At 37.9% G+C, this 23,868-nt stretch overlaps 2 protein-coding genes across 4 annotated transcripts; both read left to right on the forward strand.

The window, feature by feature from the left end:
- Nucleotides 1–1,695: 1,695 nt before the first annotated feature.
- On the forward strand, nucleotides 1,696–11,433 carry nkx2.2a (NK2 homeobox 2a). Of its 2 annotated transcripts, XM_047017351.1 has the most exons (3): nucleotides 1,778–2,282; nucleotides 2,914–3,216; nucleotides 10,973–11,433. In XM_047017351.1, the coding sequence occupies exons 1-3, from the start codon at nucleotides 2,027–2,029 to the stop codon at nucleotides 11,164–11,166; spliced, it is 753 nt and encodes a 250-aa protein (XP_046873307.1). In that variant the 5' UTR covers nucleotides 1,778–2,026; the 3' UTR covers nucleotides 11,167–11,433. The 2 variants fall into 2 exon arrangements, with proteins under 2 accessions (XP_046873298.1, XP_046873307.1); XM_047017342.1 differs by lacking the exon at nucleotides 10,973–11,433 and having other exon boundaries at nucleotides 1,696–2,282; nucleotides 2,914–4,002.
- A 9,586-nt stretch (nucleotides 11,434–21,019) lies between these two features.
- Nucleotides 21,020–23,300, forward strand: nkx2.4a (NK2 homeobox 4a). Of its 2 annotated transcripts, none has more exons than XM_047017139.1 (2): nucleotides 21,020–21,495; nucleotides 22,026–23,300. In XM_047017139.1, exons 1-2 carry the CDS (start codon nucleotides 21,123–21,125, stop codon nucleotides 22,715–22,717), a joined length of 1,065 nt encoding a protein of 354 aa, XP_046873095.1. In that variant the 5' UTR covers nucleotides 21,020–21,122; the 3' UTR covers nucleotides 22,718–23,300. The 2 variants fall into 2 exon arrangements, with proteins under 2 accessions (XP_046873095.1, XP_046873103.1); XM_047017147.1 differs by having other exon boundaries at nucleotides 22,053–23,300.
- Nucleotides 23,301–23,868: the final 568 nt, after the last annotated feature.

Below are 23,868 nucleotides of genomic sequence, written 5' to 3' on the forward strand. Positions count from 1 at the left end.
TTCTATATATACCACAACTAGGCTGGTGAAATATTTACCTTCTAGGTCAGGCTTCTGAACTAGGGGCTGTTAACATGATAGTTTACAGCGTTGGGATCCTGTAATAGTAGGATAATATTGTTTTGATAATATTGTAGCCTACTGATAATACAAATATCCTGTATGTATAATTATCCTTATTTTGTACTTTTATTATTGTTGTTATTATTATTATTATTATCATCGAACTATTGGAGTTTTTTTTTTTTAGGAGGCGGAAGTCCTTTTGACCAAATACAATGAATAGTAAGCTATGTTTAGGCACAACATATATATATATTATGTCCGTTTCGCCTGTACCCTACAGAAGGGGATAGGCGAGAGAGAGTGTAGGCTATGTGTCTCTGTGTGAGCTGAGATGAAGGACTTTCCTTAATATTGTGGAGGGATTCAGGATTGAATGAAGAGATAGTCCATTGAAAGCAGTTGAATGCCATGACAACTAGGAACAACCTCAGATTTATTCCAAACAGTTAGAAAGCATTGTACAGGGGCGTCAATCATCTATTATTTCGCCCCTGAAATAAATGCAAAAACTGCACCCGGACAAAAGCTTCCAACAGGAGCCGGACATTTGTCTACATTTCCCCCATTGTCTGCAGCTTAGCAATCGGTTTGTATTTGTGTTTGCCCGGGTCCGACCACCCAGGATGCGCAGAGGACTTGCTAAAAACGTGAAACATTGTCACCCACATCACATACTAGGTAGGAGGCAGAGGGGCAAGAGCAGAGAAGAAGGGGAGCGGAAAAAATCTTGAAATAAGGAAAATAAACTAATCTACAATGATAGCCTATCTTTCCACGAAAGAGGTGACAATGAAGTAGGCTACTCAACGCGGAAGAAGACTAAAACAAATAGAATATGAATGAATGTATATAATTAAAGAAAAACATAACAAATATAATAATTATGATTTATTAGATCATAGCAATTACATGAATAATTGTACGAATTGATTTGAAGTAACCTAAGAATACAACTAGGTCATGTTTGTATGTTCGTGTTACTATGACTCATATTATTGTATCATATCAACTATTTTAATGTATTATTACTATTTATATCAGTATATTATTAATCACGTCCTAGTGGGTAATAAAAGGGCTATTATTGTCATTGAATCCTCTTCGACGATTTGAAACAAGACTTCAGGTTTTAAGTAGGATCCTTGTCCATAAGCCTGGACATAAATATTGACTTAGAAGGTTTACATAAATTAGTCTTGAAAATTGGAATTGGCTCTTTCTTAAAGAAAATGTACTCTGTTTGTCATAAACATTCAAAGGGGTTTCCAGTATGATTGCATAGTTGCACTACACACCAAGAAACACGTTTCCCAGCTCGATTTAATTTTATATGCGGAGGGTACAACGCAAAAGCTTTTTCAGGAGCAATTTGTTAAAACGCGCTTTCAAGTATTCAGAGTATAAAGCTACTTGGAGGTCCTTTGTATGTAAATAGGGTGTAAAAAAGGCCCTCCCCATCTTTATAATTAATTGACACGTTATACCACTCATCATGTTCTGAAGCACCAATGGTAGAGGCTCGGATCTCCCCAAAACCCACAATTTCACATCTGCAAACACTGTCTTCATCCACTTGACTCCCAAGACCCGCCCACACGTGGCCAACCTTTTGCGTTTTTAATGCTTTTTCACTGCAGGTTCATGTGTTGAGACCAACCTTATATGGACTGATCGGACCGGTAATGGCTTATTTCCCCCTAGCACCCAGCAGTGGCACAGTATCTATGAACCAGTTATAGCACTTCAGCCACTTTGGCATTCTTCCTGGACTTACAGAACTGATTCCTCTGCTACTTGGTTAGGCAATGGTTATCGACAGCGGCTCGTGATTTGCTCTGACTGTAGTTCCACGTATAACGTCAGTTATATTTTTTTCTGAAACATCGATTGTATTTTCTGTTTTAAAACAGCGGATTGCCAAACTGGTGCAGCAACTTTCCTGCATACATTTCCACAAGACATGTCGTTGACCAACACAAAGACGGGCTTTTCTGTAAAGGACATTTTGGACCTCCCTGACACGAATGATGAAGAAGGATCTATCACTGGAGCGGAGGAAGATACGGAAGGATCTGAGACAACAAAAACGTCTCGAGTTTTGGTGCAAAGTCCGCACGAAAACGTTCAAAACCTGCCTTTAAAGAACCCATTTTATGATAGTAGTGACAATCCTTACACAAGATGGCTTGCTACTACGGACAGTATTCAATATTCACGTAAGTGCTGTTCAATCATTTTTTGTCGCTTTAAGGGTGATCTGCCCTTTTATGAGTAGCCTAATATCGAAACGATATGTGCCTAAACTTATAGGCTACTGAATGAAGAATCTATACAGCTGCCCGGTCTCAGTCCTGCCCTTAGAACGTGTGCAGCACTTGTCTTTATTCACTGTGTACACGGTGCCAACCTTTACAACCTTTCGTTGTAGCCTACACCTAATCATAGTAGCATATCTATTGAAAAATGTATGTAATAGGCATAGCCTATTATATAGCATTTGTATAATTAAGTATGGATGGCATCATTTTTCTCTGATTTCGACTTGAAAATCGTGATCCTGTGCGTACGCGAATTTGTGGCAAGACTGCTTCATTTTGTGCTTTGGTGTATCACCCTCTTCAGGAGACTGATGGAAATAATTTAGCCTACGAAAGCTACTGAAGTGAAAATGAAAAGGCAATGCATTTTCATTTGGGCTACTATTGAAAAAGCCAACATTCAGAATATTTGGATGAATGCCCTTAAATATCTGCAAAAATGAGTGTGACTTGTCTGACAGGTTGCCCATTAGGCCAAAGGAATTATTGTATTGCACTGTGTTTGACTGTACATTTTGTTTCCACGCAGTGCATGGCCTATCAGCTAGTTCACAAGACTCCGCCAAGTCTCCGGAACCCTCTGCAGACGAATCACCAGACAATGACAAGGAAACTTCAAGCAACGGCAGCGACTCCGGGAAGAAGCGAAAAAGAAGAGTGTTGTTTTCCAAGGCGCAGACGTACGAACTTGAGCGTCGGTTTAGACAACAGCGATACCTATCCGCACCAGAGAGAGAACACCTCGCGAGTTTGATTCGCCTGACTCCAACTCAAGTGAAAATTTGGTTCCAGAATCATCGGTACAAAATGAAGAGAGCCCGCGCTGAAAAAGGTATGGAAGTGACCCATCTCCCCTCTCCCCGGCGGGTGGCCGTGCCTGTCTTAGTCAGGGATGGAAAGCCTTGTCATACTCTTAAAGCTCAGGACTTGGCGGCCACTTTTCAGGCTGGAATTCCCTTCTCGGCGTATAGCGCCCAGTCCCTTCAACACATGCAATATAATGCTCAGTACAGCGCCGCCACCACGCCACAATTCCCAGCACATCACTTGGTGCAAACGCAACAGTGGACTTGGTGAACAATTAGAGACTGGCGGGGCTGCCTTTTGAGAGCACGATAGGGAGTTCACAACAAAATAAAGACTTTCATTTTGCAGCTTGACCCATAGGCTATACCATTTTTTCGGGGCTACTGTGTGCGCCGTGTTTACATGTTTTCGTTATGAGAACTGGGTCCAGCCTCTCCCTAGATTTAAGAATGTCAATGCTCATGTGAAATTTTGTAAAATATGTTTGTGTGTTGTAGAGATGTTTTCTTTTTGTCCTTCGTGTTATCAGCACGTGCAAAACCACTTTATAATTATAGAACATTTTATTTCTTGCTTCTTTTTACAATGGACCGAAAATATTTATGGCCATGAATAAACATTGGCAACTTTGAGCTTTTTCCCTCTTTGTTTTGTTTATTTTTGTTTATTTTCTTTATTTTTTCTTTTTATTTTTGTAAATACATTGTGGCAATGTTTGCAACCTAGAGAACATTCAGAATCATTTAGCTGGAGATATACATATTTCCAACTTAAAAGAAGGGTATAATACTATGTGACGAAAATGTCATGACTGCCGTAAAATATCTCATATGGTTATGTGAATAACAGTTACATCGCGCGTTGATGGGGAGTTATCCCGTTTTTTATAAGGATTTTAATAAAATGCTGTTTCAGAAATTACGTTTTTGGTTTGCGTGTCTTAACTACGTCCCATGAATTTGATTATGTCTGAATAGACTGCGTAAACATATTGTGATTAGCCTATGTGAGGATACGTGTTGCTTAAGTAACACAGTAGGTAGGCTAAATTCATATCTGGCGCACTTAAATTCTCTCCTTTGAGCCTGATTGAATCCGTCGACATTTTCTGAATTCGGACAAGTCAGTAAAAAAGAGGCTAAAGTCACTTGTGAAATGGGGACTTAAATCCACTTAGGCTACTTAATATAAGAGGGCTTTTTCAGCTAAGAAGCTTTGAGTCAAAAGCACTCCTTTTCAACACCCCGAATACTCCCGCATCGGCTACTGCTCCGATGTTAAGTGGTAGGCTACACCTAAAGGGTTAACATGAAAAAGAAATGTTCACTAGACTTTAAACTAAGTTGCATGGCAAACAAAAGTTAAATGAGGAATAGGCATACATTTTTTTGTAAGGGCATATAGGCTACAAGTTAAAGCACCTGCCAAAAAAGCAATTGGCAATTAGCAAAAAGCCAAACCCAGACTTTGTGGAATAAAGAATAGTTGGCTTGATTAATTCAGTTGACTATGGAATTTTATTTTTGGAATAAGCCAGTAAATCTCAATAAGTATTAGGTTATGAAAGAATAGTCTTAAAAAGTATTTCCAAAACAGACACACAATACTGGCAAGTACGAGCGCACTGCGGAAAATCAGTTTGGTATATTGAGTAAATATGATGACCTGTCGAATATCTTATGCATTGTTTGTGCTGACAAGAGAAATCTTAGAACAACAGATGTTAGAGTCGCCCCCATTATCATTGAGCAAACAGCTACATTGACACGAATAGCTAATTAGTTACAGAATTCTATTTCAAGGGGCACTGCTTTTAGAAAGAAATTGGTTTTGCACTGATATAGTTCTGTGGACGTTTACATTAGCAAGCTGAGGTCCGGACAAACAGTTATTCCCCATATCCTCCCAATTGTATTATCCGGTTGCATATGATCTTTGTGCTAAACATGATCGATAAAGACTGCTCCCCCTCTATATCGTTTATGCTTATCAGGATATTAGTTACTTCAGTCTCGAACTAGAAAATAACTTGACCGTTGCGGTTTCTGAACAATAGGCTCCAACTTATAAGTTGCACTGACTGAAAATTGTTTGTAGTTTTATCTTAGTTGTATTCTTAGTTGAATCCACGTATACGATCATATGCGTAGTGCTATACCATCCACTATATATCGAATAACAGCGGACTGGTATAATTTATATACCTTCCAGTTAATAAAACATGTTGATTTCTGTGTGGCTCTGACCCCCGTGACCTAAGATTCACCACTGTGACTAGTTGTGTGCACTCTATCTTTGCACTACATACAGTACACAACCAAAACATACACAAAGGTTCTCGTGAATGTTAGAGGCGTGCATATTAAGCAGAAGCAAGAGTGGGAAAGCAGACTGTGTGGATAGACACTGCCAGAGGTTCTTGGTGCTATTCAGTTCCTTTATCTCGACCAGTGCATCCCCGAGTCAGGGAGATGTATCCTTGGGGTTTTGTCGTGCCTGTCAGTTGGTGGCATTGTGATCCTTGTTGCACACGTTGTCTTCCATATGGACAGCTGGGCCCGGGCAAGGAGAAAAGGATCCCTCACAAAACCCAAATTGTGTCCAGCTCTCAAATAAAGCATTGTTGTCTTTCAAAGAAAAACGAATTAAATATTCGTGCTATATCTATTCTTGAAAAAAGAAGCCCTCATTCACAGATAACAGGGAGTCCTTCTTTCTTGATAGAGCTATGCTAACAACAGCCCTCTCATTTCTCTCTTCCCCTTCTCGGTCCGCCCGATCCTCCCCACTGAATGACTTATTATTGTCTGTCCCTAAAAGTGTATGGTTACTGTTCAGCTAAACTATTTTTAAACTCCTAATTTATGTCAGTCTTGTTTCCTGTTTGCTTTGTGTAAGGGTCGCAAGCCGGCCTGTTCACATTTCTAAGCTCCATGGAAAAATCTGACACCATTTGTGAATGCAGTCTGTACTTTAACAATACACTACATTCTAGAATTTCAGACGTCAAGCAATAATTTAATTACACATAATCGAAACTTTCCCCGAAATCAGGGAATCGATTCACTTAAAAAGAAACAACATGATAACATGATAACAACAAAATAAATAAGGGATCTGTAATTTATCATCAATATTTATGTGATTTCAACGGATATTTCTTTGCAAAACATTGCAAAACGATGCCTTAAAATAGGCTAATGTAATGTAGCCTAATATTATAAAAGGCCTTTAGGCCTAACATTTGGAATATACAGTGTCTTCAGGATAGCAAATGTTTGGTTACTCGGCTGTATTTACAAAGAAAATGATTTAGCCACACAGCTTGTATTATTTTGTTGCTTGATTTTAATAGCCAAGATATTATGCTCTTGAATCGGAATGGATGGGTGACATGGTCTCATTGTTAATTATCTCATGCATACCGACAGGTCTGTTCACTATGTATTTGAACTTGATGCGTAGTTTGGGTTTTGGGGCCATGTCTAGACGTAGAATACATGTGCCATTTTGGGTCATGGAAAGTTTTGAGATATTTCACCCAATTTATGATTTTAATGTTTCATGGTCATGCACAAAATGTCCCTATAACATCAACGTGCAAAACCTTATACCAGCAAAATCCCTGAGCATTATGAAGGTAATCTTTGTGAAAATAGAGATAAAGGTTTGAAGGTGTTTGAAAAGGTACAAACAGAAAACATTTTAACAAGCATTTATTACGCTACATAGTTCATCCAGTGGAGCTATTAGGCCTACGCTTTATAATAGAATACTTCAGGAAATATGCACTTAGGTACTCGTGGATCTTCGTCGTCCTGACCATTTGAACCTCGACATAAATCATCCTCTATCGTGTACATTTCAAAATAAACGAGGATTTCAAAGCTATAATGAGGGCGGCTTTCATTTAAAGGAAACAATCTAGTTTTATTGCCTTGAAGCAGATCCCGATTAGATTCGCCTACCGTGACACAGTGCAGATATTAAAGTGAGGTAGAAGCAGAGATAGAGAAGGACTGACACATGAAAAGAGGAGGATTGTTTCACCTGCTTACCACAAGATGGAGGCAGAGATCTATAGATAGTAGGCTACTAAGGTAGATTTCACCTCGACCCTATTGCTGTTGCTGCATGACAGCCCAGGCTATATATATAAAAAAAACGTTATATGCGGAAAACACAATGTTTCATTATATAGGCAAATATTATATGTTAGGCTATATTTGATCATAAACTTCAATACGACTTTGGTTGGCCTACTTTAGCGTTTCTAATTTAATCAATTTCTAACCAAGCATGTATGTTTATTATATTATATTATACCAAAGTATAATATTTTAACAGTAAAGAATATACGTTTTCTCCCCTATAAGCATGTTGTGTAAGCTTATGAGTCCATCTAAGAGTTGTTTACCAGCAGACAGCTCAGTGCCAAGTCTGTCAATTTAAATGTTTAGAAGCGTCTGCTACTTTTCATCAAATTAAGTTCCAGCAGTAGGCCCCTCGCCTGTTCCAGCCAATCGCCTTTGGCGAGGCGGGCTTTCCACCTTACCTTATGCTATGAAACAAATTGCAATACAAATTACAGCTGAGTGTAAAGCCTGGAAGTTCAGACAAGAATTGGCAGCAATCTATCACATTTGGATGTATTAATATTAGCTTATTGCATCTTTAAAGAGTTTTTTTTATAGAAGTAGCCTAAATATGTTGTTTCAGGCATCTGATTAGAGTCGTGATTGGTTGAGAGAGAGAGAGAGACTCCGCAGTGTGGCGCAATAGGATCACAAAAAATATTTTGGCAAAATGTACCATTATCGCCCTAATTATGACATTGTTCTCATTAAATAAAAGCCATTGATATTCTGGTACACCCACTTGATGCCCAATGCGTTTGACGATATTTAGATTAGGTTATGATGCTCACGTCTACCCGACGAGGAAAATGATGAAGAAAACATTGCTGACTTATACAATAATTTTGCATTCCAGTATTCAAAAATCCACACCTACCGCCCTCATCGGCTTTAATACTCCAGTTATCGTAAATGGTCATCTGTCATCCAGTTTATTCACACTTATTGGACAACAGCACGACAAAACAGTTGAATTATTCAATTTTATTTGTGAAAAAGGAAACATCTATAAAACGTGTAGGCTACTTCACGCCTACATTGTCTTGTGAGCTTTAAGGTCCTGGTGTAGCAAATTATTTGCATGGCACTTATATTCACAATATTCACCATTCACCACTAGTATGACTACATGGTATTCAAACTGGTATGACTGAACAATGACTACATTTCACATTCTAACAGACTCAAGGAACCAACAACTTAGACAAGCTAACAGTTTGATCTGAAAAGTAGACTACTTTACCTCTAGGGGGCCTTATTTAGTTGTTAAGCTCTCAGGTCACTGTTGAAAATCTTTGGAAGGTATGGGTATAGTCAGACTGTTGGTTATGTAGCTAATGGAAAGTTATATACTTAAACATATCATTGCCCTGTCATTAAAGGACATAAAAAGACACACTGTATGCTGCATTGTTATTTTGAGGGATATGTTCTAAAATCACTATATGTTGCATATTATCAATATGTATCCATTCACTATTTGGAAAACAACATTTCTTTCCATCAGATTAGTATTATCCTAAACTGCTAAACAATCTACTGGAACACATCAGTCTTCAAATCACCATATTGTATCCAAGGGAGTTATCAATGAGGTGGGTAAATATTTAGATAAGGCAACATTTTCAGTTGTTTAATTGTGACTGTAATATAGACAATGATATTAAAAGTAAAACATCGCCAAACATTAGGGATGCAAAATACCAAGACCTCTCTGTAGAGCTGTTGTTTTTGTGTGTGTATGTTGAGTGTGTGTGTGTGCGTGTATATTGAGTGGGTGTGTGTATGTAGAGTGTGTGTAGGGGTGTGTGCATGTGTGTGCGTGAGCATGAGCTTGAGATTTCTCTGTCCTTTACAGGATCTTAAGATTAAGGTTGGAGGCCAACTGGAGCAGGGTCTGGTGACAGCCACAAGCAGAAACCAGTCATAATACTGTCAACTGGAGGCAGCTGTGAACTTTTTAGGAGAATCTTATAAAGGATACATTTTTATTCTTATTAATCTCATTAACTAATTAATATTGCTTATGCATATGTTTTACTTATATACATTCTCCAGTATGATAATATTGTTACTACACCACCTATATGACTGTTGGCATTACACTAGTGTTCTATTGTTGGTTGGAGTTTGCTGGATCATATCTTTATTAAAGTTGTAAACTCAAAATTATTCTTTGTTGCCTATTTTTCACAACTTGTAACCAGCCATAACCCAATAACAAAATGGCATTGTGAGGAGGCATCTATTTTCAAGGCAGTGATTATGTTAAGGGGGGCACAGTGGTAGCATAGCCGCCTCGCAGCAAGAAGGTCCTGGGTTCGATTCCCGCTTGGGTCCTCTTGGTGCCTTTCAGTGCTCAGGTGGGCTATCTCCCGGGCCATCCTGCATAGATTTGCATGTTCTCCCTCTTCTCACATGAGTTCCTTCCCCAAAGATACCCAATATAAAAACATGCAGAACAGATGGCTCTCCTGCCCATGTCCCTGGCTAAGACCTTGGTGAGCAGCTGGACTTGGCCCCTGGGCACTGCTGATGTGGATGCCCACTGCTCCTGGCTGCCCTGGGAGGAAGGACAGCAGGATGGGATAAAAGCAGAGCCGAATTTCTCCAGTGGACACCCTGGTGTGTGTGTGTGTTCCGCTTCCTGCAAGCGTATTAATAAATAGTAATCAAGTAGGCCTACTTTATTTAGCCAAATACAGTACATATTTCACATGGCCTTGGTGGAGTTATTTAAATATTTATGGTGAGATAGACAATGCCAAGTTTGGCATTGGTGTTGTATGTAGCAACCAAATTGTCAACAATCACAGACATAAAAATTCTGTCTCTACAGCTAGGCTTTGTGCAGCACATGTATTCTAAATATTTTGCTTCTCATACATATATATATATAGCAAATATATAATAACCTGGTGTCAGTTGCAACTGGAAGTGGAAATTTTAATTCCAGGATTTTATATTTGTATATTTTATACGTGAACCACTGGCCACAAGGTGTATGGGTCTCCAGGGTACTACATCAACAACAACGTTTGAGTCCTTCTGACAGGATCCCACACTCAAGTGATTAAATGTGTAACGGCATAAGTCAACAAAAAATGCAATTTATTGAAACCAATGGAAGTGTATTTGCCATTTAATTCTTCCCAGACCTTGCTTACTTGCCAAATCTAGCAACAATGTTATGTATGCTGGCAAAGACGCTGAGTTGGCAGTCCTTGAGAGAGACCCTGGATAGGTCAGTGTTTAAAGTGTCATAGAGAGCCACCAGTTTAAGTGTCATTTTCAAGTAAACGTCAAGGTTCTTGACCACTATCAATAGAAAAAGGGGTTCACTAAGACATTTGCAATTCACCAATTCTTTCATCAACTATGTTTACGTGTCTAAGAAGGAGCTCGGAATTCTGTTTTCCTTAACAATGTTCATTATATCCACGTTTAAATCTTTTGTAATTCAAATATTTATTATTACATAATAGAAACCTGGCTGCCTTTTACTTAAAATACAATTACTCTTTGAGATGTCTTATTTTAATAGCTGACTCCTGTAAAAAGTAAAGTTGCAGTAAGTTTACAATGTTGTACATTCTATATGGTCTTATTTTCTTTGTCTTCTCTTTCCCCAATGTTCCACCTTAGGACTTGAATTGTCTTGTTTAACAACCACAATCCTCTCAAGTAAGATGGGCATTGGAGACAGCGCCAACAATCATGTTCCAAGAGTTGAGTGTTTGTGCCTGTCGCTAAATGGATTGTCTCACCTCCTTCCGAAGATGAACCTGAGATGCTTGAGATGCCAGCACTGCAAATGGATCCTGGGATTTGCAGTTTGATAATGATGAACCATCATCTATGTCAGACATGCTTCAATCAGAGACTGCTGTTTAACCTGAATGCTCATCACAGAACAATCTGGAAGCATTGTGTTACACAACATTACTTCCATTGAAGGTATATAAAAAGACTATGTACTTTGTATTGTGACTGTAAAATGAGTAAAATGTTTTCATATATGACCGTGTAACCATCCTTGATAAATCACTTGTATCGTGTCTCTCTACAAACTGTGTGTTGTAATAAGCATTAAAAATGTTTAACATGAATTACTTTTGGGTTATTGGATCATGTTAACATCATACACTGAAGAGACATATTACAGGAGCACTGCACACCATAACAACTACATTCTACATTGGGTTCATGTATTGACCGTGCATCCTTGTCTCACATCAGCAGTCCTAACCTCATGATCTTTGTGCCTTCTGCAAGATAAATACTAACCCTTCACAAAACATACATTTGTCCATATGTAGTATGTATAGACATAGAAAACATACAAAAAATCTACCTACTTTAGATAAGAAACCATCTAGAAATTGGTTGGAGTAATGTTTTGAAGCTGACAGAACACAGTATAAGAAGAAAGCTAAACCATATTGTAAAACAGGACAAAAGTATGATCTATAAACTTTAGGATAGTGTGTCCAATGCATTGCATAACACTGTCAGTCAGATAAAAAAAAGATAACTTACTCAACAAGTTCTTAAAACAATTATATGGCACCTTCCATACTAATGTTTCAGTTTGGGTTTGAAAATGTTTTGCTTTCACACAGGATGGATCATTTGGACTCGAAAGCTCTGTCCTCTTGTTAAAGTCACAATGTACTTCTCCACTAGCACATTAACATAAAGTATAAAGATGAATCTGATCACATTTATGTGATTCCCAGTGTTATTAATATTAATGATTAAATTAATATGTAATGGATCCTAAAAAGATTGCTATAACATCAAATAAGTGTGTATTATGTTTATAATAATACAATAGTTTTATAAAGTTATACAGTAGATGTTGACATATAAAACAAATTACACCTTAACTATTACATATCTTACTGTTACTGTATAACTGCAGAAATTGCATAGTGTGACTTATGACTGCACATTATGAGCTATTAAGAAGTGCAACTAGAATGTAGAGGTGTTCCGCAAAGGGAGTAGAAGAATATGTCAAAAGATACTAAGATTCTATCAAGGAAATAAAGATGTACAAAAGTCCATGAGGATTAAATATAGGTCATAGATCATAGGAATTGTTAATTGTAATAAAAATAAGGGAAAATCACATAAAAAGTGCTTGCATTTAATTCATTTAGCCACGTTTAGCCACAAAACATATTAGACATTTGTATTCAAAGCAACATACAAAAGTGCATATACAGTACTGTAGAAGGTTCTTAGAACATCTAGTGTGTAGTTATAAAATAACTTTATGGTACACATTTGCAACAGTTACAGTTGTAGACTAATTTGAGAAGTACAGTATTAAAGCCATGAAACAATATAAACACACTTCAAAGGTCAATTGGATTAATTAAAATATGTTATGAACTGGTCAAACATTTCTGTCAGTGACAGAAAGTTTGTGATTTGGTAAAGGTAAGTCAACCAGGCAGCATTGGGTCATATGAAGGAATCCTTAAGAACCCCAAAAACATGGAAGGTGGGAGGAGGAAGAGAATTGTCTCCAGTGTTTTAGCACACAATTTCATGATGGTTTCAGAGAATAGGCCAGCCAAGCATTTCAAGTGGAGACACGCCGAGAGAGCAGCATTGTCAAGAGGAACAGGTAGTATAATGATCAGGAGAACAAGATGACATCAAGCATCCTTGTGATGGCTGGAGACAGATAGATGACTGACCATCTATACAGACAGAACCACTGAAACGAGACAAGACAAAACCAACAAATAAGAGTTCCTTTAACCTTTCAGGGAATAATTATCACGGTACTATTCAGCGTCATGACAACAAGGGGAATGTTCAGTTAGAGTCTTGTACGTCAACAAAGTTTTAGCTTATACTAGCAGTGGATTAAATACTGCTCTGTTTACCAGATTGTATTATTGAATGAAAGGTGTAACTCAACTTTTGTCAAGGCGTGTTTAAAGTGATACATTTCCATGCTTGATTGGACTTGTCAGGCATTCAGGCAATTCAAACCTATCTGACACTGCAGCCATAGTCTACTCAATAACTAAATACACAATTTGAGGCACTAGAAAGAAAGGAACAGGTTAGGAACAGTTTTAAAATGTGAGTTATGTTTCAAAAAGTGTTTCAACGGCAGTATATTGCGTTCATAGTCAACAGTGGACATGCATCCATATGATCATGGCTACATACCAATCAACGACATTGTGACGCAAATCTTAGCATAGTGATGTTAATGCTACACAAAACTGCTTACCACAGATAATTGTGTGGTCATCATCATTTGACAGAGTGAGAAAGGAGAAAAATCATTATTTGCCTCGCAATAGTGATTTTTACAAGCAACAAAATTCCAAGGAAGATTCATAAACAATATGGATTGAATATATACATTGCCTAATGAAGAATGTTAACAAATCCGATTACATGGATAAAAGCTGACAATATTAGACTACTTTGTGTTTTGCTAGTAACAATATAATGACATTAGCTGATTGGATGAAGGTATCAGAGAAGCTCAATGTAGGACAAAATATACAGGTTTAACATCTAATCGACATTCATCTCCTGTTCATTTCATTGGTATCCAACTCAACAATGTGAGTTGGAGACCATTTAAAAGTTTTGGTTGCCCAATGCTCGGTATTCAAAGGGCTTTGAAACTCTTGATTAGTCAATGCATTCTCCTACCTGTTATGTGTAATCAAGCAAAATAGACATCCTGACTGAATAGATGTGATATAGACACCAGGAAACACTTGTGATGGATAACAGCTATTTGCCAACATTCAATGTGTGACACTTTTCAATCATGTTTTTTCTTATTTTTGTCTTTTTTGTGGGATTTCAAAACTGTATATCTGAAAATGAAACAGGCAAGTAAGGCACATTTAATGACAGTGACATCAACGCAACCAAAATCGGGTGCATTCACAGACAGTAGGAAATTTACACACAATTACATCAGTTAGTGACTTCATAATCTTGTCTTTTTTCAGTCTTTCAAGTTTTGATAAATGTTATATATGTATATACACACACATACATACCAGCAGTGAGGTGCCACTTGAGCCTTTCACTATTATATTTATCATTAGAATGAATGAAAAGCATGCAAAAAAGTGTTAAGCTAATTAACATATTTTATTACTGTACCTTCTTGCTACATTCCAATTCGACATTTCACACAAGAGGTAGGACACATCAGTAATCAAGCTGGAACACTGTTTTTCAATCATATTATGTCAAGTAGGCACAGCATATAATTAACAATACAGTCTTGGTTATTCATTAGAACTTCTAAAAGGAATAGATAACTCTCATAGACTGTCTAAGTAGATGGCATAGTTTGTCATTTAAAAATGCTACCCAACAAAACCAAATCCCTAAACAAAGAGGAACCTTTCAGAACATCTCATTGACATACAGCAGAGACTATACTTCTGAAGTTTAAGTTTGATAAATGAGGAAAGATTGGCACACGTTTGATAAATGAGGAAAGATTGGCACACGTTTGGCCATATGAACAAATTAAGGCAAGGCTAACTATGGTTGAATCACAATAACACACTGGTTTGTTTACATGACCTTCCTGCAGTGACAATTAACACTGTTCTGATCCGGCTTTGGAGCCATGCATCCAGACCAGATACACATGATGTGTACTGAGTAATATGCATTCGTTGGCATTGGTTTTATTATGATACAAAATATTAAATTATTTGAAAATATTTCTAAAATGATGAAAAGCAGAGGAGAGCAGCACTTAATTTCCAGGAGAGGACAGGGGTTTGCATGCAGTATCAGTGTGGGGATTTAGAATACTCGTTCTGAAAGGAAGTAAACCATTAGAATCCATGAACTGGTTAGATATTTTTAAGAAACCATACTGAAGTAACACAATTTACCTATGCTGTTTGGTAGTCATAATACAATTATACACTGAAAATATTAGTTTAAGATAGGTAGACTGCAGTATAGTCATACAATTGTTTCTTAAATGTCACATCATAGTAGCTTATGATTTTAGAGAACAAAAACATAGTCCAAATGTGTGGATTGTGGATAGAAGTAAGATCAATAGGTTTACGACATTTAATTATTATTGTCCAAAACGATCCTTCTGGTAATATGAAATGGTGGTTCATATATAATAAACGAATCAGACTGAATAATGAAAATGTTAGTCTAGAGTGCAGGCAATGAACGCCAATAAAACAGGCAACTTTGATCATGCCAGTTTGATATGTAATCTGGGTACTCACATAAACCATGCACCAGGCAAGAATCCAGAAATTATCTTTTCACTCCCATGCCAGATATAATCACAGTTTATGTACGAGGAATTCAACTATATTTTTTCAACAATTGAGTTGTGTAGGACTAGTTAATACAGTTAATTCCAAACTACTAGTTATACTTTTTCTTCATTTTAGCGTCTAATTTAGTAGCCTACCTCCTGGTTTTTGGCAACTATTAGCATCATTTCTTCCAACAAGCGAAATTAATTGTGATTGAATGAAACCTCCTGGAGAAGAAAATAGTCTTCAAGAGGCCTGTCAGATACTTTCTCCACTTGTGGTGACCTTTACCCTACTTAGCAGTGGGCCTGCACTGTTTCAAGTAGGCTAGTGCAACTGAAAGATATGCACCTGCCCGCTCTTTTTGCTCCAAATGGTCGGCGTCTTAAAGAAAGGATTTGAACCGAACTCCAAACTACAGGTGTAGAATTGTTGCACCACATTGCATTGCAACAATTTAACAAAATAATTCAGTAAATCTGTTTAAGTAATCTGTAAGAAATAATAAAGTTTGAAAATAATAAATAGGATATATTCCCATTTTTGGGGGGAATGGTCTACTCCGGATACTTGAACAAAAAAAATCACTGACTAAAGCTCATGTCACTTCAGTTACATTTATTTGCCTTTTTAGTAATCGTAAAACTAAACACCATGAGCTTAGTTCAGGATTGTATAAGCCAGGCCTATACAGCAGCTAAGGGGATCCCTTGGTTTATTTTGTTGGACTGTACCAAAATTAATTTTCCCATTTTGAGACCATAGCCTGTCTTTTTGGTCACGATATTGTAGGCTTTAAGGATGTATTTAATGCAAGATTGTAAGGTAAGTGTTTACGCATGTCAAGCTGAATAGCACTGGAAACGCAAGGATGCTCTCTGATCTCTTTTTGTCTAGTACATTATCTTCAAAGACACGACAAACATCTACCGCTTTGAGAGTGCGGTTATACAGCAGTCTATTAGGCCTACCTGACGTCTTAGATGTGTACCTATAGTTCAAACAAGGGAAAAACCTCTGGAGTCTAAGTTCTCATGCGTAAAAACGTCATTGACTGAAAAAAAATCAAGGCTACGTAGTGGTATTCGATCGTCTACTTTTCACAACCCCCATCCCCACGCAAGTAAAAAGTAAGTTTGCACCATTGTGATTATTACCATGTCATGCAGTCACGACTGAGATTGTTGAAAATTCCTAAGAAATATAATGAAAATACATCGAGTCAGTCTCGAAGGGCTGGCGGGAAGATGTAACATTCCGTCTTTAGTAGAAAGAGCAAAAGCGGCAAAAACATGAATGAGCTGACGAATTTGGATTCTACTAAACTAAACACATAAGAATTTACGCATCATGCAAATGTGCCATATTTGGGATCTCTTGACCAATTGAGCACAGTGACCATTAGTGCCATGTTGAGTCTATTGATTCCCAGCGGTCACTTTGTTCCGCCGCGGTGTATCTTTGAGGTACTAGGTCAGGACCCCAGCTCTTAGGCCGAGCGCTCCAGTCCTTCACTGATCTCTCCAAATCTCTCTCAGGTTATTGAACCAGCACGCTGTGATGGAGAAAGCACTTCAGTGAACATGCGCTTCGGTCCATCTGCTACCCGGAGCTGTACCAGTGCCAGTGCGCATGGGGGATGGTGTTGTTGCGAAATACGAAAACAGTGATAGGCTGATTTTTGTTTTATTGTAGTTTATAATCAAACTGCATATAGCTTCATTAATGAAAACAAATATGACAAAATTTCAGAGTGTTCATTTGTTTCGCACTCGCCCATAAATTAATATTAGCCCTCAGTGGTGAAATCCTATGGCTGTGACGCTGAATAAAAATAACGTGGAAGGGACTATTTACCAATATCTCACACAATCCTAAAATGTCTTGATATTTGTTTTCGTAAATGCTATACATCACTCATGGGTTCTCCTAATCTGTAGACTACATACAGTGGCCAACGAGGGATATGAACTTCCATCCATTTTGTCAGCATCGTGTTAAGGCCTCTAGATAGGCGTGATTACATTGCTTTGACCAAAATAATCAGCAACTACATTAAAGTCGAAAACAAGCAACTGAAGAATTCCACTAATCAGCAAATTACATTGGCCGATTTGATCAACATAATCAGACCTTGCCTGTAGCCAACATGTATAGGCTATATAAATTACACCAATTTATTTAACGAGGATGGCAAGTAAAGCGTTCTTATCTAAGATAGGCCTACATCTAAAACAGACACAAGTGGTTAATGGAACAAATAACTTTATATATTTAATAAAGACATAATTCACCTATCAACAATGTATTTTTAATACAACAATAACAATTCACTGGATATATAGGTTATTGGATGAGCTTGATATAATGTTGCATTGTAATTTGCAAATGGAGCCTTTTCATGTATGCTTGCTATGAATGAAACAAATATAGGCCTATATAAGTGTATCATTCAAATAATATGAAAGTGCAAATGTGTGATTCCAATCGTCAATTTAGCTTATTTATATTCAGGCTAACCCTAACCCGATAAAAGGGGAATCACATGTAGCCTAATGCATTTACTAAGACTTCAGGTTTTTCCTCACTAGCACTAGAAGTCTCATATGAATGTAGGCTACAGTTATATTATTCTGAAGTGTTGTGTATTGTTTTTCAATTGTTTTGATTTGTGGTATAAACTCTTTCTTTTTGTGTGTTACAGTATATAGTGCTCGGCTTGCATGGGCTTTCACATAAAGAGGTCTACATTATGCAATATTGTAGCTTTTTAAGATTACCCTATATAAACTAAAAATGTTAAAACATCAACTCGGTTTTACAAAGACGTAACATTTCATTATCATTCAAAGTTTGACAAACCTCGTGGACCTGGAGCGTCCAAATCTGTCTGTCGACAAAAGGCCACCTTCCATTCGGTTGTCAATACAAGTTAAAATAATAGATCTATACATAAAAAAAATACTCTATAATGTGCAACCAACCGGCTCCAAAAGGGTCGTGGATTTCCAGTGTGGAGGGTCTCTGGACGCTGGTCGTGCTCTCTGACTCAATAATCCAGGAGGTTGAGAGGTTTGCCTCATTTACATAATGCTAGCGGTACCACGATTAGGCCTATACCTTTCTTACGTCCCTAAACCCACCATAGAGCGTTTCCAAAAGCGTCGATAAGCTTCAAAGATGTACAGTTTTAAGAATCACAATTAGAGGTAAGATTAGATTTAAATTCATATTTTGATAATAGGCTGTTTGTAAATGACAAATAGCTTTCTTTTCTGCCATTCTTTTCTTTTCCGACAACGGCATATCGTGCCGCATGCTGGTGTTTCCTTGTAAACCTCTCATTAGGCCTGCATGTATGTATTTTGTCTTGAGAATAGGCTAACTAACTTCAGTTCAAGTTTCACAAAATGCTAGTGACTTTTTAGTGCTTTTCTGTGTTTGCGATGTAGTCAACACAAAATCCACCCACTTCGGCATTGATGAAAGAGATTGAGAAGTGTTTCTCTGTAATTGAAGGATGTAAGGGCTCGCAAATATTTACTGAATCAAAATGCACAAGGACAATGATTTATTACTCATAATTAGACTAACAGCTTGATGGGAGATTGATGCTTCTTAAGGCTGTTGGTTGTAATTGATGGATGACCATGTCACATCTTCATTTGTGCAATTAGGGTAGGATAGCATGCTACCTACTTGTCATGTCAAGCTACATTACAGTAGCCTGTTTCTGCTTTTGTTTTAGCCTCTTCAACAACAAAAACAGAATATTTAACTTCAGCATGATAACTTTTAGGTCTCATGTTGGTTAGGCTATACAATTTTGTTGCCCCTGTTTCGGTCCAGAGCGTGAGAAAATAAGAGCAGTCAACTTAAACAATGTATTTGCAATTTAAAATCCCCAACTAAATATTATACCTCTCTCTTAGGCTTTAGACCTATAGACCTACAACACATCCCACATAATTATTTCCCGTATCTGTGTTTAATTATGTAGATAACGTTACAAAACACAAATCGCAGCAATATTTTTCTCACCACGACTACCTAACAATAATACTCATCATCATTAGTTCAATAATACAGTTTTCCAACTATATGTATTAGAACCATCAGTCATATCCATTTGTCATATTATTGATGTAAAATACTTTACTTTTACACCAGCATGAGAGTAATTCAAAATTTCAATCATATGTTAAACCTTGTTCAATCTTGTTAAACTAACGAGTGTAATCACAAATTATGACTCATACAACATACACGTCAGTATAGTTATTTAACGTATAGTGAAATTAATGAGTCTATTCTTGCTGTTGTTAATTCTATATTTTTTTTCCTATAGCATATTCTTGTTTTATTCGTATTGCTATGGCATGCAATTAAAGGTGGCCTTGTGATTTGTCTTGTTGAATTCAGTGGTTATGCCAGTGGCGCCAAAGAGTTTAAATAAAGATTAAGATGGCAGGTCAAGCATCGGAGTGTATGCCTATCAACAGAGGAACACGACTGCAAACATATCAAAGTGTCATCTGTGTAAGGTGATTCAACTTGAGTGCTTAAAGTTGAGTGTCAGTATTCTAATCAGATTCTTTACATGTTTCCTCAGTGTCATTATTAAAACGCTGACTTTATTCAAAGTCAACGAACTTTTTGTCACAATAAATATGCAATTTTTCCAAAACCAGATTAGCCAACTCATTTCGTCCAGTAAACACAATGTAGTAAAGCCCATTCCCACTGTTTGCATATATCCATGGACAATTCCAACTTCATTACCAAAGAGCACATGTAATAGAGTATTATATGGCCTTTATCCGTTAACCATCCAATCAATAGATCAATGAGTCTAGGCACGCTGAATGTGATGTCCTGTCATGAATTTGACTGTCAATACTTTGTTACTTCGAGTTAATTTGAAAGTGGTCCACTCTGGTGAACAAAATTATGCTTAAGACGCATACATTAGGTGTTCACACAATTGAGGGGAACCTTCATTGTTGATGGTGCTCTGTGCCGCTTATGTCTGGTCAAAGTGCCCTCAAAGTTTCTGGAAAGTGTGGAATTCCCTACTGACGCAGAACATTTGTGCTCTAAACCCATTTGTAAAATGTAAGAGGATGGTTGCTTGCTGCTTACATATCAACCAAAACTAGGCTAACATAATTACATAGCCTATATCTCATTTGGAACAGTGATATCACCTCAATGTGGAACTAACAGCATTTTCCTCAATTATCATTCTAAAATGTCAATGACTATTGTTTGCTCGTTTAGGACGTTGCTCCGCCCCCCATGTTTGTCGTAAACCTGGCTCATGGCTACAATAAACCGAGCTAAGAGCGCCCTGGGCTCGCCTCCTTCTCCAAGGCGATCAATCGGATCTCAGGCGTAGTACAAGCACTCTCTTACGTAGACGATCCAGAAGGAGAGAGCTGATACAACAACACGGTTGATCTGCTCAGCAAAATCTACCTGCTTTCTGAACCATGTCGTTGAGCCCAAAGCATACAACGCCGTTCTCAGTGACAGATATTTTGAGTCCTATCGAGGAAACATACAAGAAGTTTGGTGGCATGGACGGAACAGGGAACCTAAACTCTCCATTGGGAGCTTACCGACAGCCCCAGGTGTCTCAGACTGGCATGCAGCAGCAGCACTCCATGGGCCACAATGCTACCGTGTCGACCACCTACCACATGCCACACACTGTCTCCCAGTTTTCGCACAGCGCTATGGGGGGATACTGCAATGGAAGCATTGGCAATATGGGAGACCTCCCGTCGTACCAGGAAACCATGAGAAATAGCGCAGCAGCAACAGGGTGGTATGGCGCCAATACTGATCCAAGATATTCAACAAGTAAGTTGCCTTTTGTATTTTATTTAGTTTTGGGATGTTTTGTGACTTGTCTCAACACAATTGATATATATTAAAAAAAAATTATGGCATACACAAACACTTAAATATGTACTACACCATTCACCATCCCCAAACACCATTTAAGCCTTACCTAATCCTTTACACATTGTTCTGTATGTGTTAAAACACTTTTTCTTATTTTTTAAATCTAAATATTACTATTGGATTGGATTCGTTTATTATCGTAATGTAATGTATAATCATGTATTACTGTATTTACTTGATTGATTATTATATGTCTATTATAATTATTTTGATTCGTTATCTTTTTAACATTAACCATATAATTTTTTGCAATAGTCACATTGTAGACCGTACCAATATTTCCTCTCTGAAAGTATGATTATATTTTTTATTTGTTTACAATTACGCATGGCACATATTATAAGGTAACACCATTTTAGCAAGACATGTTGGTACATTTAAATTCCTGCTTATTGAATGTGCGTATATGTATGTATATTTTTAAGTTTCTAGATTCATGGGACCTTCCACAGGTATGAACATGACTGGAATGGGGACCCTGACGGGCATGGCGGACGCTTCCAAATCTATGCCACCTCTGCATGCAGCGCCCAGACGAAAACGTCGGGTACTCTTCTCCCAGGCTCAGGTGTACGAGCTGGAAAGGAGATTTAAGCAACAGAAATACCTCTCTGCGCCTGAGCGGGAACACCTGGCGAGTATGATTCACCTGACGCCGACTCAAGTTAAGATTTGGTTTCAGAACCACAGGTACAAGATGAAACGACAGGCCAAGGACAAAGCGGCCCAGCAGCTGCAGCAGGACAGCAACCTTTGTCAACAACAGCAGTCCCCGAGGCGCGTGGCAGTTCCTGTTCTAGTAAAGGACGGTAAACCGTGTCAGAACGGCTCAAACACGCCAACACCGAACCAGCAGCAGGTGCAGCAACAGCAGCAACAACAGGTACAGCAGCAACAAAACGGACCAGGGGTCGTGCTCCCTGCCTCCAGTAATGCCATCAATCAACATCACAGTCAGCAGGTCAACGCCTTGGTTCAGGCCCAAGACCTGGATGAGATGTCACCTAGCCCCCCCTCACTCCACAGCCAGATAAACATGTCTCAGATTGACACGTCTGCTGTAGACTACACCAATAACATGGTCAGTTCAAACCTCCTTTACGGCAGAACGTGGTAGGACCTACTGCAATTTTTTTTCCATTTTTATATGTTAACCTGCGGATGGGCCCCTAATGAAACAAGAAATATATCATGTTGATACAAACAACTGTGAGAAAATGGCGCCCTTATTGGCTAAGAGGACAGCGCGCTTTAGGCGCATCAGCTGGTCAGGGCACATTTTCTTGACATTTCTGAGAGGGAGACTATTTTTGAACATTACGCGAAATGGCTGCCCTTGAAAACGATTATGTCGATTCTGGACCTTTTTGTAATCAATGTTATGGACTCCCTCATGATGTTAAAGTAGTCAATGTTGTTGAACGCGAATGCTGCTCCACTTTAGGGGACTGGGGGAAATGGAGGCTATAGGTGGGATCAGGTATGCTATGGATTTCTCTCAAGGTACTAACCACCTCCTTTGCGGTGAAAACCTGGTATTTTATGCTATTAATATTGTAAACTAATGTATTCATTTAGACTTAAAGAAAGTAGGAACTGTATATTTGGCTAACACACAAGAATGCGTTTACCTGTATAATACTTGTTTTACGTCGACTTTTTGTTTTCTTTATTCTTTTGTAAGTTAAAACGAACAAATGCGTGATGGCTGCTGTATATGTTTCAAACCAATTGAACGTTAACAATAAATCACTTGAAGTGCGAGCTATTCCTGACGATTTAATTTTTATAAAGACGTGGCTGGAGTATAGGCTACGTTTTCATTATGGTGTGATTGAGACCACATTGAGTTGGGACGCAAGGTCGATGGGGTGGTACCCAGCATTGTTCACATGAGATTTATTTGGGAGAGGTATCGCAACAAATGTATTCTATAGGTTCACATATGAAAGGTTATTTTCAAGTTTAAAACAACAAAAATATGTGATTTAGGCCTATATCACGACAAGACTGTTTTGAATACCATTATTAGACTGTGTAATACAACCTTGACACATCCTCTGTATCCATAAAGAATAATTCTGAGATGAAAATTCAGCTTTCATTATAATCAACTGTATTTATAATTATATAATGTAATCCAGTATTATTAAGCGGATTGTTCCCGTGACTTAAAATCATTCCAATTGGGTAAGATTCTTAAAACTGATATGTAGCCTATCCAGTAATTATATGGAATACTGCCAATGACTTGCAATTATCGTAATA

The sequence above is a fragment of the Hypomesus transpacificus genome, chromosome 3 (assembly GCF_021917145.1).
Source record: "Hypomesus transpacificus isolate Combined female chromosome 3, fHypTra1, whole genome shotgun sequence".
Taxonomy (NCBI): Eukaryota; Metazoa; Chordata; class Actinopteri; order Osmeriformes; family Osmeridae; genus Hypomesus; species Hypomesus transpacificus.